The sequence below is a fragment of the Dipodomys ordii genome, unplaced genomic scaffold, assembly GCF_000151885.1.
Source record: "Dipodomys ordii isolate 6190 unplaced genomic scaffold, Dord_2.0 Scaffold88, whole genome shotgun sequence".
Lineage (NCBI taxonomy): Eukaryota > Metazoa > Chordata > Mammalia > Rodentia > Heteromyidae > Dipodomys > Dipodomys ordii.
The window spans coordinates 2,968,009-2,980,846 of record NW_012267304.1 but is presented as its reverse complement, the minus strand read 5'-3'; the positions used below and the strand labels follow the sequence as shown (position 1 = coordinate 2,980,846).

Below are 12,838 nucleotides of genomic sequence, written 5' to 3'. Positions count from 1 at the left end.
CTTTTTTCTTTTTGCTTATGTGGTGCTGAGGAATCGAACTCAGGGCCTCGAGCATGCAAGGCAAGCGCTCTACCACTGAGCCACCTTCCCAGCCCTCCATGAGACTCTTTTTTTTTTTTGACTTTTGACTGGTTTTATTATGAGACTCTTATTTCTAGTTAAGCACCACCACCAACAACAATAACTAAAAAGCCAGAGTGGAGCTGTGGCTTGAGGAAAAATCCTCAGGGACACAGGCCCTGAGTACAAGCCCCAAGACTTGCACAAAAAAATGAAACAAAATAAACCAAAACTAAAGAAAGATAGCTGAGAAGAGCTGAGGGACAGTGCCCAGGCCCAGAGTTCAGGCCCCATGGCCGGACCCCCCCCCAAAAAAAAAGAAAGATAGCTGAGCTTGGTGGCAAATATCTGCAATCCTTGCAGTCAGAAGGCGGAGGCAGGAGTATTACAAGTTGGAGGCCAACCTGAACATGCTTCAGCTTAGACCCTGTCTGAAATCTGGTCACCTAGAAAACAATACTAAAGAAAAATAGATCTACTGTATGATCAAATCCATTTCATTGCTATTTGCACAGGAGAAAAAAAGCATGTGCTAATACAAATATTTGAATATGCAAGCTTTATTTGTAATACCCAAATATCCATCACCAGGTACAAAAAAAATCTGGGATAGTACTTGACAATAAAAACAAACAAACTATTGATATATGCAACCACACAGATGGATTGTGATGTCATTATACCTAGAAAAATAAGCCAGACTAAAATAACAATCCATCCTGTATATATAAACTTAAAAAAAATAAATTTATAGTTAGGGAAGCAGCTCAAAGGTTGCCTGGTGCTTGGGGATAGGAATTTGCAGAGGAGCTTCAGGAAATTTCTGGGAATATTATATATGCTCAGTATGTTGATAGCAATGATGGTTTCTATGGTAATGTGTGTGTGTGTGTGTCACAATTTATAGTGTGTACTTTAAACAGGTATAGTTTGTTGTATGTCAATTGGACCTCAAAAATGGATATATAAAAAAGAAGAAATATACAGAGGGAAGAAATCTAGAAATTGTCTTGTCATCAAATTCCAAAATATTAGAATGAAGGTAATCCTCAAAAGTGTGAATGAAGAAATTCAAGGCAAACAAAATGAGAACTGGGCTGGGAAGGTGGCTCAGTGGTAGAGCACTTGCCTTGCATGCATGAAGCCCTGGGTTTGATTCCTCAGCACCACATAAGCAAAAAGAAAGAAAGCCAGAAGTGGCGCTGTAGCTCAAGTGGTAGAGCGCTATCCTTGAGCTGAAGAGCTGAGGGACAGCGCCCAGGCCCAGAGTTCAGGCCCTATGACCAACAAAAAAAAGTGAGAACAAAATTTCTAAAATTCATAAAGCAACCATACAACTCACTGCTCCCCTCTAGGGTTGGCAAAGGAACTTGAGAAGGAGAAATATTCATAACATTTTAGATGGTCACAAAGGGCAGAAAGGACAACCACGATGTCTTACAGCACTTTATCAGGTGTCATAATGAGACAGATGAAGTTCCTTCCCCTACCTTTCAAGTGCTTTGTATATCCTGTGGGCACTTAAAACTCAACATGTCCCAAAATTAACTCATCTTGTCCCCAAACCCACTCCAGTGCCTCCGTTCCATGACTTGAGTAATGACACCATTTCTATGAAACACTCATCAAGTCAAAGTGTATTGACTGTACCTTTTAAGTCTCCTTTGAGTTCCACCCCATCCCTCCATCACAGTCCTGATTTCTCCTTAGGATAATAGCAAAGTTCCCCAGGTAGAGTACTTCCTTATCACTGTGTAATCTTCCGAAATTGCTTATCTGACCCGGCTATTCATTCATCATTTATGTGTCCCCACTTTCCAGCAGAATTTCTTTACCTTGTCTCTACATTAGTCTCACCTGAAGAATTTTTCAAAATGCCAATATTTTGGCCCCACTACCATACTTTTTTCATCAGTTTTAGGTGGGCCAGAAGGTTTTTTTTAATCAAAGGCTAGTGGCTAAGGTTAATACCCACTGTCTTGAAAGTAAAATAGGCTCTTTTGAGGGGAGAATACCCGTGGTATGGTGGAAGGCTAATGAGAGTAAATGAAAGTGAATAAGGTTGAAGTAGTTTATTTGCATGCATAAAATCTGTTGAAATTGTTTTAAGAAGGGGGGAAGAGAGGTGAGAGTGTGATGGAGATGAGTTTGATTGGGGGTACACTGTATGCATGTATAGAAATGTTTTGACATCCATGTACAGCCAAGGTATGCTAATAAAGAAGAACCATTGTACTAAAAGAAGCTTTGGGGTATCAGAATCTGATAGATAGTCTGTTAAAACAGATCACTGAGCTCTACCTCAAGAGTTTGTGATTCAGGAGGGCTGGGCTAAAGACCAGGAATTTGAACTCCAGTAAGTTCCCAGTTGGGGCTGATGCTGCTGGTTCAGGAACACTGTGAACATTGCCCGGTCTCTATCATAAAGCTTAGCAAGCCCTTGGTCACCTGGTTCCTGTCTCTTCAACATCATTTCCAACTGCTTCTTATGTCACATCCTGCACTGCAACTATCATACATGGCTCACAGTTTTCTCATCATGCCATGCATGAAAATAAGAGCTCCTGCTTACAATATATAGTAAACATCACTCTTCCTTCAAAACCAAGAGCATGCCTGAATCATTTTTGGGGGGAGGGGGTCTGGTCATGGGGCCTGAACTCTGGGCCTGGGCACTGTCCCTCAGCTCTTCAGCTCAAGGCTAGCACTCTACCACTTGAGCCACAGCGCCACTTCCGGCTTTGTTTTTCTGCTTATGTGGTGCTGAGGAATCAAACCCAGGGCCTCACGCATGCAAAGCAAGCACTCTACCACTGAGCCACCTTCTCAGCCCTGCCTAAATCATCTTTATGCCTGAATCATTTCTTCTATAAAGCCTTCACTGTCTCTCTCTCAGGAATTGATTCCTGAGTGCCCTCATTGACATTGAACTCTGCCATCGTTGTATTTATTTATGCATACATGAGCTCTAGTGAGCCAGGATGGTTCTTTCTTCACCTCTGATTGTCAGTATCTAGCATTTGGCTTGGCTCAGAGTAAGTGCTCAATAAATATTTCTGGATATAGTGAATTGGGAACTTATTCCTTACTGGAGCTAGGTATTGCAGTTTGAGATCCCCTGAAACATAAAAGGGCTTGTTAAACTTTGGGATCTTGTGAAGGCACTAGTTACTGGGGTTGCTCATTCCTGAAAATGGATGAGCTTTGTGAGGATACTTAGGTAGGACTAAACCACAGCCAAATCAAGTCACAAGATCAATCTACTTTGCCATGGACCACAATGGTAGCAGAAAAAAAAGGGCTTTCAGAGCTATGAGGAGATTGGAAAGACTTAACATACTGACTTAATTGTGATGCTAGATCAATCTGCCTGTTTGTCCACATAGCTGCCTGTGTATCCCCAAGCCAGACTCTACCTGGATGTATAGGTACTCAAAAGCAGCAGGATCCCGACGCAGCAGTTCCACGGGGTCTTTGGGAAAGAAGCTTATTCGGAAGAGGCATTTCATTCCATGATAATGGGTCCGCTGTACCACCTGAATTCAAGGATGAGAGGTGGGGACAAGATATCTAGAATGAATGGCAGTCAGTTTGGTGGCTTCTTAAAGTAGGGCTAAGGACAGAGCTAGGCTGCTGTTTTCTATCTGGTAAGATTCATGTTCAGTAGTCTTCTTTACTGAGTTTTCATGTACCCATGTCCAAAAATATCAAATGGGAAATTCCAGAAATAAATAATTCATGGAGTTTCAATGCCTTTTATTATAGTACCTTTTATAAATCTTCTATTTTATTGCTAGTTATTGTTGTTAATCTATTACTGTGTCTAATTTATACATAAAATGTTGTCATGGGTATATAAGTGTAGGGAAAAAACAGAATATATAGAGTTAGTATGCTGAGGGCTGAATTTGTAGATTTTTTCCCAAACATTTCTTCTTTTTTGTGTCTTAATTTTCCTTTCCTCCCTCTCTCCCTCTTTTTCTTCTTTCCATCCTCTTTCTTTTTTAAAATTTTATTTATTTTATCAGTCCTGGAACAGCTTTTTTTGTTCAAGGCTAGCACTCTACCACTTGAGCCACAGAACCACTTCTGTTTTTTTTTTTCAGTTTATATGGTTCTGAGGAATTGAACCCAGGGCTTAATGCATACTAGGCATGCATTCTACCACTAAGACACATTGCTAGCCAATCCTCTTTCTTGCTTGAGTGCTTCACTCAGTGCTGGTTAGCCTGAAATGGCCTTTGTAGCCTAGGCTGACCTCAGCCTCTTGAGTGTGGGAATAACAAGCTTGTCTCACCACATTCAGCTTGATTTTGGCTTGTTTGGCTTGCACATAAGCTCTAAAAAGGTCTTTCTTCCCAATGCTCCCTCTCTAGTTCTTATCTGCATAAAACTACTGAATCGACCTGCTCACTTGACACTTGGGTGTTTGACCATTGGTGAAATCTCATCCTATGTAGCAATCCTGTATTTCCCCAGCCTTTTTTTATATGGCTAGGAACATCAGACAGTTCCTCCTCTATCTTGGAAGCATGTAGATGGAATGTGACCTATTCTTGGCCCTACTGAACTCATTTCCAATTCTCAGTTTATGCCATTCCCTGACCTTTGCCTATCACTGCTTTATTCAAGTTTCCCCTTAAGAAGTAGAATGGTTTATCAGGTGCCAGAGACTTGCTACTAAAGACTACAACTAATGATCTTCACATCCTCTTTGAAGTCACAAAGGACATGACCAAGGGCCCTCTGGACATGAGTAGTAACCAACTCTGCTACCGAAATGTGGCTTCTGGAAGCTGGTTGAGCATATTGTTAAAAATTTTCTAGATAGGGAGCATCTCAGACTCTCTTCTCTAGGAAAAGCAGCACACACGTACCAAGCCAGGCTAAAGGAAATACTTACATAAGCCAGAGGCTGCTTGTCCTGGAGAAGCAGGAACTTGTGGTTCTGCTCCGGCCCAGCATACTCAAGGACCAGAGCGAAGTGCTCGATATATCTCAATGAGAGACGGTCCTGTAAAGTCACCATCACATCCTATAGGAGAAAAAGAACTTTGAAAGGGGAAATCCATTATGGCTCTAAGCTAACTAAGTAGCAAACATATAAGGAGGATAGACAACCAAGTATAAACATCCTATGGAGAAGGCAGAGACAGCAGTCTTCATGGTGGCCCAAGTACTGGATTTCAGGATGAAAAAAGGGGCCCATGAGTGCTGCCTACAGGTCTGGACCCAGGGGAACATCACATACCCAGGACTTGGAGGTATCTGTCTCTGAATTATCCCTGATTGGACATATGGAAAAAGAAGGTTGTGTCACTGCTTCCAGCCCTCTTTCTACCAGACAAGTAATTGTCTGAGTGCTCACTGAGTGCCAAGTACTGTGTTGGTTCTCTTCTCCCCTTCTCTCATCAGTCAAAATGGCTACTCTGCCTTGCCTGTCAACTCTTTACTTAGGAATTACCAAAAGCAAAAGCTACATTTCTATGATTAAAAAGTAGACTATTTCCGGATTCATAATCTAAATCAAATGACTTGAGTTACTGGCAAAATGTTCATTTTTGGCCGTAGCTGGCTTTTATAGATGATCAATTTAGCAACTTGAAAAATGTGTCCATGCAGAGGAACAATGTCACGTGTCTGCTGTACAGTCATAAATCTGACAACTTCTGGGCTCCGTCTGCTCTGGTGCCCTACTTTTAATACTAGGGCGTCTGGAAACATTATCAGTGGGGGCTGCCCAAATGTCATTTTTGAGATTTCCTCCATCTATTTGCTATGACTTCAGCATCCACACTGGGCGCCAGTGTGTGCATTTGTGCACTCAGCATCTCCTCTCAGTCACCAAAGGCTGTAAAGAAGCAGGCTAGAAGGGTCATAGAGCTCTGTGACAGCTCAGCCTACTAAACAAGCCCCTCAGTGAACACTGCAAGACACTCAGCCATTGAAATGGTAGACTGGAAAGTGCTGGGTACTTGAGAGGATGTCTTTGTATTATCCAAGTAGTCACAGAGGTACCCGTATTGCTGAAGCTCTGGCAGGGACAAATGAGGTTTTCTTTGCAGTTCAACTGCATTGGGATTGTGGACAGCCAAGCCGGCAATTGCCAACTGGTGTTACAAGTGTAACAGCCCCTGTGCCAGGCTGTCAATTCACACAGGTACCTCTCTGGGACAAGTGGCTTGGCAGCCTGTCAAAGTTCCAATGAATAGCCATGCACCCTTCCTGCAGTCAGACTGGGATCTCAAGTGAGGGGAACACTGCTATCATGGAAGCCACTATGGTGGTAATGATGTGAGGTGGGAGAATGTGTGGAGAAGCTACCAGAGTCATATTCCCAGCCCAGTTCTTTTCTTCTCTTCTTTTTTTTTTATAGCCCCAGTGTGGGAATCATAAGACACCTGTGGACCAAGGCAGGTTTTCTGCATAGGTGTTATAGCCCCTCAGCAATAATAGGCTGCAGTGGTTGCACAAAAAAAACCCTCATTTTGGAATGGCAGTATCTTTCTGGAAAGAGTCCAGAAAATCAAGAATGGACAGTTGTGTCCCAGAGCAGAGTGAACCTAGGTTAAATTGTATCATCGTCTCTGTTCTTGGAGACTAAGAGAATCACTAGGACTTTTTCATGCCTGGCTAACTGTTAAGAATCACAGTTCAGTAATTGCTCTTCCTGTGAAAAGCATAGCTGAAAGGGCTGTGGCTGGACTTTTCAAATCTCAGTTCAGTGCTTAAGATTTGGTTGCAAAGCATGGCTAAGTTAACCTCCCAAGAAACTGCATTTGTTTATTTCTGTGTGTAAACTTGTGTAGGTATTATTGTATCAATACAAATAAGTTTTGCTTTATAAATGGCATGATAATATTCAAAATCCTAGTCCTTAATAATCTTTTAGGATCCGAGGAATGTGAACATGAAACAGCTCAGAAGCAGATGTGCACTCTTGTGCACAACCACATTTTAACAATCAACACACAGTTGGGCTTGCAAAGTCCACCACCTCAATGGAAGACTGTGTATTTTTGTAGCCTTGTGTTCATGAGCATTAAGAGCAGTAAGCAGCCGAGTGCAGTCTCAGAGGAACATACGACAACCAGCTGACTGAGGAAAAAAGACTCTGTATGTACCTTGACAGTGGTCCGGCCATCAAATGTGAATGACTTGATCTGCCCATTTTCTAAGAAAACCTTCAGAACGTTGGGGATGAGGAGGAGAGCTTCCTTCTTCATCATTTTCTATGAAAAGTCAGGGAAAAGACAATGACGAGGCTCATTCAGATGAAGAATAAGGTCCAGATGTGTGTGTGATAAACAGAAAGAGAGAGATGATAGAGTCAAAGGGTATGAAAGGGCAAAGAGACAGAGGAAAAAGCAGATCGATAATGTTACATGAAGATCAGAACCAAATTCCCCAAGAAGATGTTAGGCCATATTAAAAGGTCACATCTTTCACTGGACATGAGGTGCACTTATATTGTACTGTGATTCAAATCTCTATTGCTGTGGCCCCGAATCATTACTACTACTACTACTAGTACTACACACACACACACACACACACACACACACACATGCACACGCACACACACACACACACATGCACACGCACACACACACACACCCTGAGGGGCTTCTGTGCCTCAGCTTATCATCCTTCCCTTCCTACAAGATCCTTCACAAGGTCTTTTCTCTGCTATTCTCTTCCCAGCCCTCATTCCTTTTTCAGTGCAGGGTACTGAGCAGGACTTCACACATGCTAGGCAAGTGCACTACTAAGCTACATCTTAAGTCTCTAGGTCACAGGTTCTTTCAGATGTGGCCCTTGCTACCTCTCTGCAGAGATGTCTTACCATTCCTGGTATTCTTGTTCCTTTGATGCCTCCATATCACTGACAATTCTTCATCGCAGAGAGTGTGAATTTAGTGTCTCAGCTCTGACTGATACACTCAGTATTAATAGTATGAAAATTTCTGAGATGACCCCAAATACTCTCAGACATATTTGAAAGCTCTTGGAAAATGGGAGCCATTGACCTTGATTCAGAACCACTGGCAAGGCCCATGGCCCATTTCTTAATATCTGATCACTCCTTAGCCTAAGTTTTCCTGGACCCAGAGTTTGTTTAAAGAAGACTACATACTAATTTCTGAATAAAAATTATTAAATAAACATAATCTCTTCTGCCTTCTTCTTTCCCTTTCTATTCATTCTTCAAACCAAGCTCCAATATGCATTCTGTAATGCCTTGGTACAGTAACAACTGATGCGCGTGTACTTTTTCAGTTTTTGAGACAGGGTCTTACTATGTAGGCATGGCTGGGCTGGAACTTGCTATGTAGGTCAAGCTGACCTCAAACTCAAAATCCTCCTGCTCCAGCCTCCTTAGTGATAGGTTCATAGATGGGTACTATCACACGTGGCAATATTTTTGCATACTTGTTTTTCACAATCAAACAGTAAATTCAGAGCACAAAGACCATGTATATTCATCTTTTCAGTCCCAATACTAAAGAGCATTCCTGACATACAGCTGGTATTCAACTAATGGCTGTTAAATGAACATGCGGTAGGTGTTTTCTTTGTATGTAGGTACTGGACTTGAACTCAGGGCCTTGTCTCTTTGTCCCAGGACCCTCTGAGGTCAGTGTTAGCTGAATATGAGTTCAGTTCTTGTAGACAAGGCAACACCTTGCAACATGGGACTTGGCCTTGTGATACTCTTGCCTGGCTGACCCTGAGTATCCCTACCTTCTACTATTCTTCATTATCTAAATGAATTAATGAATAAACAAAAAAAGTAAATAAAGTTTAAAAAGTGGGCCTTCCCAGACCTCTCCTTGATCCTAAGATGCCTTGCTCCTGCCAACTCCAGAGGCCCTGACTCCCCAGGCTGATGACGCTTGGTGGTGGCAGGTTTTATTTAGCACACTGGGTTGGACTCAGATAATTACTTAATTGATTTTGCTTAAAAATAGAGCTGGCAAGGAACACCCACAGGATTTATTTTTACTCTGGTTGCTTAATAAAGCCTTGGAACACAAGGGAAAGAGATATGGGACAGCCTGGAGTCATCTGGACTCCCCAAGTCCCAACAGGCTGCTATGGTCCATACTGGCAGCAGCAGTGGAAGGCTGCTGTTGTGATATTCAGGGAATTTCCTAAGTACAGTAAGAGGTGGAAGATCGATGTGCCTTTGTCCCGGTAAGAGCTTTGAGAGATGCTTGGTGGCCTGTCCCAGTGAGGGAAAAAAAGAAGTCATTGGAAGGGTTCTAGCTGCACTTGTTTTCCAGTAGGGCTGGAGTAAGGGTTTCAGTTTGCCCGTGGCCCAGCTCTGAGGTATGGAAGAGTTACAGTGGAGGAAGGAGAGCATGGAAAATGGAAAGGGGGTAGACGAATAAAGAAAGGGGAGGAAGTGTGGGAGTTTTTCACTGGTTGTTCTGGCCATAGCTAATTTGTCTGCAATATTGAGGTAGGATAGACTGCACTAGTCCGACTTTCCAAATTGAAGTCTTATGGTTCAGGACACAAATGTCCCTTTGGTCACTTGGCACTCAGAATCTGCTTCAGTCTGATCTTCAATGGACTTCATCCTGTATCCTCTACCCTCTGATCACCCATTGTCTTTAACTTCAGCCTTTTCCAGAATGGACATAGATCCCAAGCACCAGTTATTCAGACAGCTTGCCAATGGGGTCCCACAGTCCTCTGGGCTTCCTAGCCTTTTTTATACATGTGTGCATGAAGGCACTGGCTGGGTTTGAGGATGAGAATCAGGCAATGGAGATGTGTCTCTTGTCCTTTCTTCTGAGTGGCTTTGCCTCAGAGAACTAGAGGTGCTGGGCATCGCACTCATTTCCCTGCTAGTTCAGGGCCTGTTATCTTCTCTCAACAACTACAGCTGGGCCTCAGTGTGTGAATGCTAAGTATCCCTGACAGCAAAGCTGGCCACTGCCTACAAAAGCACACAAGGCCTATTAGCTCAATCTCTCCTACCCCCACTGGGATATCACCAATTTCCTCAGACTCCTGGGGAACTCTGGGCCAGATTCCATGATAGCTGAACATACTTATTTCTGCTTCCCACTCACCTCTTCCCATCTGCACATCTGGAGCTGACAGCTCACCTCATGTAAATCCCACAAAACAGTGAGAAAGGCCATGGGCTGGCCAGCGTCTCCTAGATTGGCAGCTGTTTGGAATGCGCTGTCAAATATTACCTGTTTGTAGAGATGATGCCACATAGCAGTGGATTCTCTACTGCCTTAGTCTGAACCACTTGTCCCCCCTCCCACTGATACCCCAACACTGAGAGGTATCCAGTGACAGGAAACAGGCATTTATTTTGTGCGTAATAAAAACTTGCTGAGTTTAAGCAGAGTCTGTCATTTCCCCTAGGCAACTTCACCTATCACCACAGTTTTCTCCAGTCAAGATGTGAAATTGCAGGACCACTTAAATGAGAAGAGAGTTCAATTTCATCAGCTTCTTGCTCCCTGGATCTTCAGAAAACCATTACTTCCTTCCTGTTTCTATCAAGTAGCCAAAAGATGTTTATGGAGCACTTGTTCTGAGTGTATGCTATTGTGGCAGGGATGGAAATTTCTCTACACATCAAGAGAATCTAGAGTGTACTGATACATGTTTTTTCTTCTTCCAATGTGTGGGGAGCCTCCCTGGAAGCTACACACTCTGGTCTACTCACTACCTACTCACTCACAGCATGGGCTTTTCTGGTTCCAACCCTTTAGTAATGTTATCAACTGGGATGAGAGAAGAGAGAGAGGGGAAAGAGAGAGAAGAGGGAGGGAGAGGGAGAGGGAGCAGGAGAGGGAGAGGGAGGGAGAGAAATAGAGAAAGAGAAAGAGAGAGAGGGAGGGAAGGAGGGAGAGGAGTGAGAGAGAGAGGGAGGGAGAGGAGAGAGAAAGAGAGACAGAGAAAGAGAGAAAGAGAGAGAGGGAGGGAAGGAGGGAGAGGAATGAGAGGAGAAAGGGAGGGAGAGGAGAGAGACAGAGAGATAGACACACACACACACACACACACACACACACACACAGATCTCCACAGCTTAGCTAATTTTGGCCAAGCACTAAGGAGTAGAGCCAAGGCTGGACTTACTGCATCTGTTTCTCCAACAGCCACCTGCTCAGAAAATCGGACCTTCACAGGATTAGATCTCAGCTTGGCCTTCTTTGCAGCACTGATGAAAGCAGATTTGGGAGACTGAAAAAAAGAACAGAGGGCTGGTGAGTTCTCTATCCTTGGCAGGAATCCTGACCTATGTCATGTCAGAGTTAAGATGTCTCAGTAGAACTGAGTGTAGTCACATAAACTTGTAATCACAGCGTTCAGGAGGCTGAGGTAGGAGGACCATAAATTTAAGGCAAGCCTGGATAACTCTGTTTTGAAATTTAAAGAAAGATGTCTAAATACATGAGTACATGTACATTTTGCCTTGCTAATCAATGAATCAATAAATAAGTATTGATTGCCTATTAAGTGCAAGGCAATATACTATCTCCTCATACAATTGTGTGTTGGAAAAAAGCTGGGCATGAATCAAATGTGGGGAAATTGATGAATGCTATAAGCCTATAGGAGTTTCTCTAGAAATAACACACATTGGATTTTTAGATATTTGCTTTCCTTATTATGAAATATACCTAAATGTTGGATTTTATTGCATCTGAATATAAACGTTCCAAAGGATTTACAGAATTAATCTTACTCATCTCATAGGTATGCCCTGCCCTTAGGAAAGAGACTCATAACAAATATGTTTTCGATGTAGGAGAAAGGAACCATAGCCCTCCAAAATGACTCACCCACCATTTCTACACTGCTCAGGAAGAAAAATATGAGAGATTTAAGCTAGGGCTCTTGGCTCTCTACTTCTGGGTGCTTTGCTTATCCAATTCTGTTTGAAATGCCTAAAGATTCAGTTAAGCTTTCTGGTTCTTGAAAACATTTCCAAAAATTGAACAGGAAGTATGATTAGCAAACATTGGAAACTACATCCATCTATCCCTGCTCACAGGTTCTGCATCCTTGGATTCAACCATCCACAGATTAAAAATACTTTAAAAATGGTGTCTGTACTAAATATGTATAGATTTTGCTTATCTTCATTCTTAAAGCAGTACAGTATAACAAGCATTTATATAGTATTTACATTTGATTCCATATTCTAAGTAATCTACAGATGATTCTAATTATATGGGAGGATATGGTTAGTCCATATGCAAATAACTTGACATTGTACCTAGGGACTTGAGCATCTATGGATTTTGGTACCCGTGGTGGGTGTCCTGGATATAGGAAAGGTATTCTTTAAATTCCAGACCTTTGCTGAGTTCCATACCTCCCAGTAGCCAGTGAATTTAGAAATCCCCCTGTTTGGGGGGAATTTATTCATTAATTTGCCAAATTTAAGGATAGTCTACTATGTATTAGGTAGTCTTCCAGATGATGAATGATACCATAATGAACAAGACAGACAAAGCTCCTGGGCCTCATGGGGCATCTGTTCTATCTGGAATATAGATAGTAAACTAACATCTTTTTTGAGATAGAATCTTGATATGTAGCCTAGCCTGGCCTTGAACTTATGATTTCCCTGCCTCAGACTACAAAGTGCTGGGATTGCAGGCATGTGCCACGATGGCTGGCTAATAAAGATTTTTCGTAGCAGATAAAGACTACATTAGTCTTCCCTTAGCTGCAGTTTGCTCTGTATGGCTTCAGTCACGTGTAGATAACTACAGCTTGAAATTTTTAAATGGAA

General features: G+C 42.5%; 1 protein-coding gene across 1 annotated transcript in view; it reads right to left on the bottom strand.

Moving 5' to 3' along the window:
• Nucleotides 1–7,292, bottom strand: part of Frmpd3 (FERM and PDZ domain containing 3) — a 43,910-nt gene extending 36,618 nt beyond the window's left edge. Inside the window, exons 1-3 of the mRNA XM_013025862.1 lie at nucleotides 7,185–7,292; nucleotides 4,964–5,095; nucleotides 3,477–3,596 (exon numbers count right to left, since the gene is read on the bottom strand). Coding sequence (XP_012881316.1) covers nucleotides 3,477–3,596; nucleotides 4,964–5,095; nucleotides 7,185–7,289 — 357 coding nt within the window. The 5' untranslated portion in view covers nucleotides 7,290–7,292. The remainder of the gene's footprint in view (nucleotides 1–3,476; nucleotides 3,597–4,963; nucleotides 5,096–7,184) is intronic.
• Nucleotides 7,293–12,838: the final 5,546 nt, after the last annotated feature.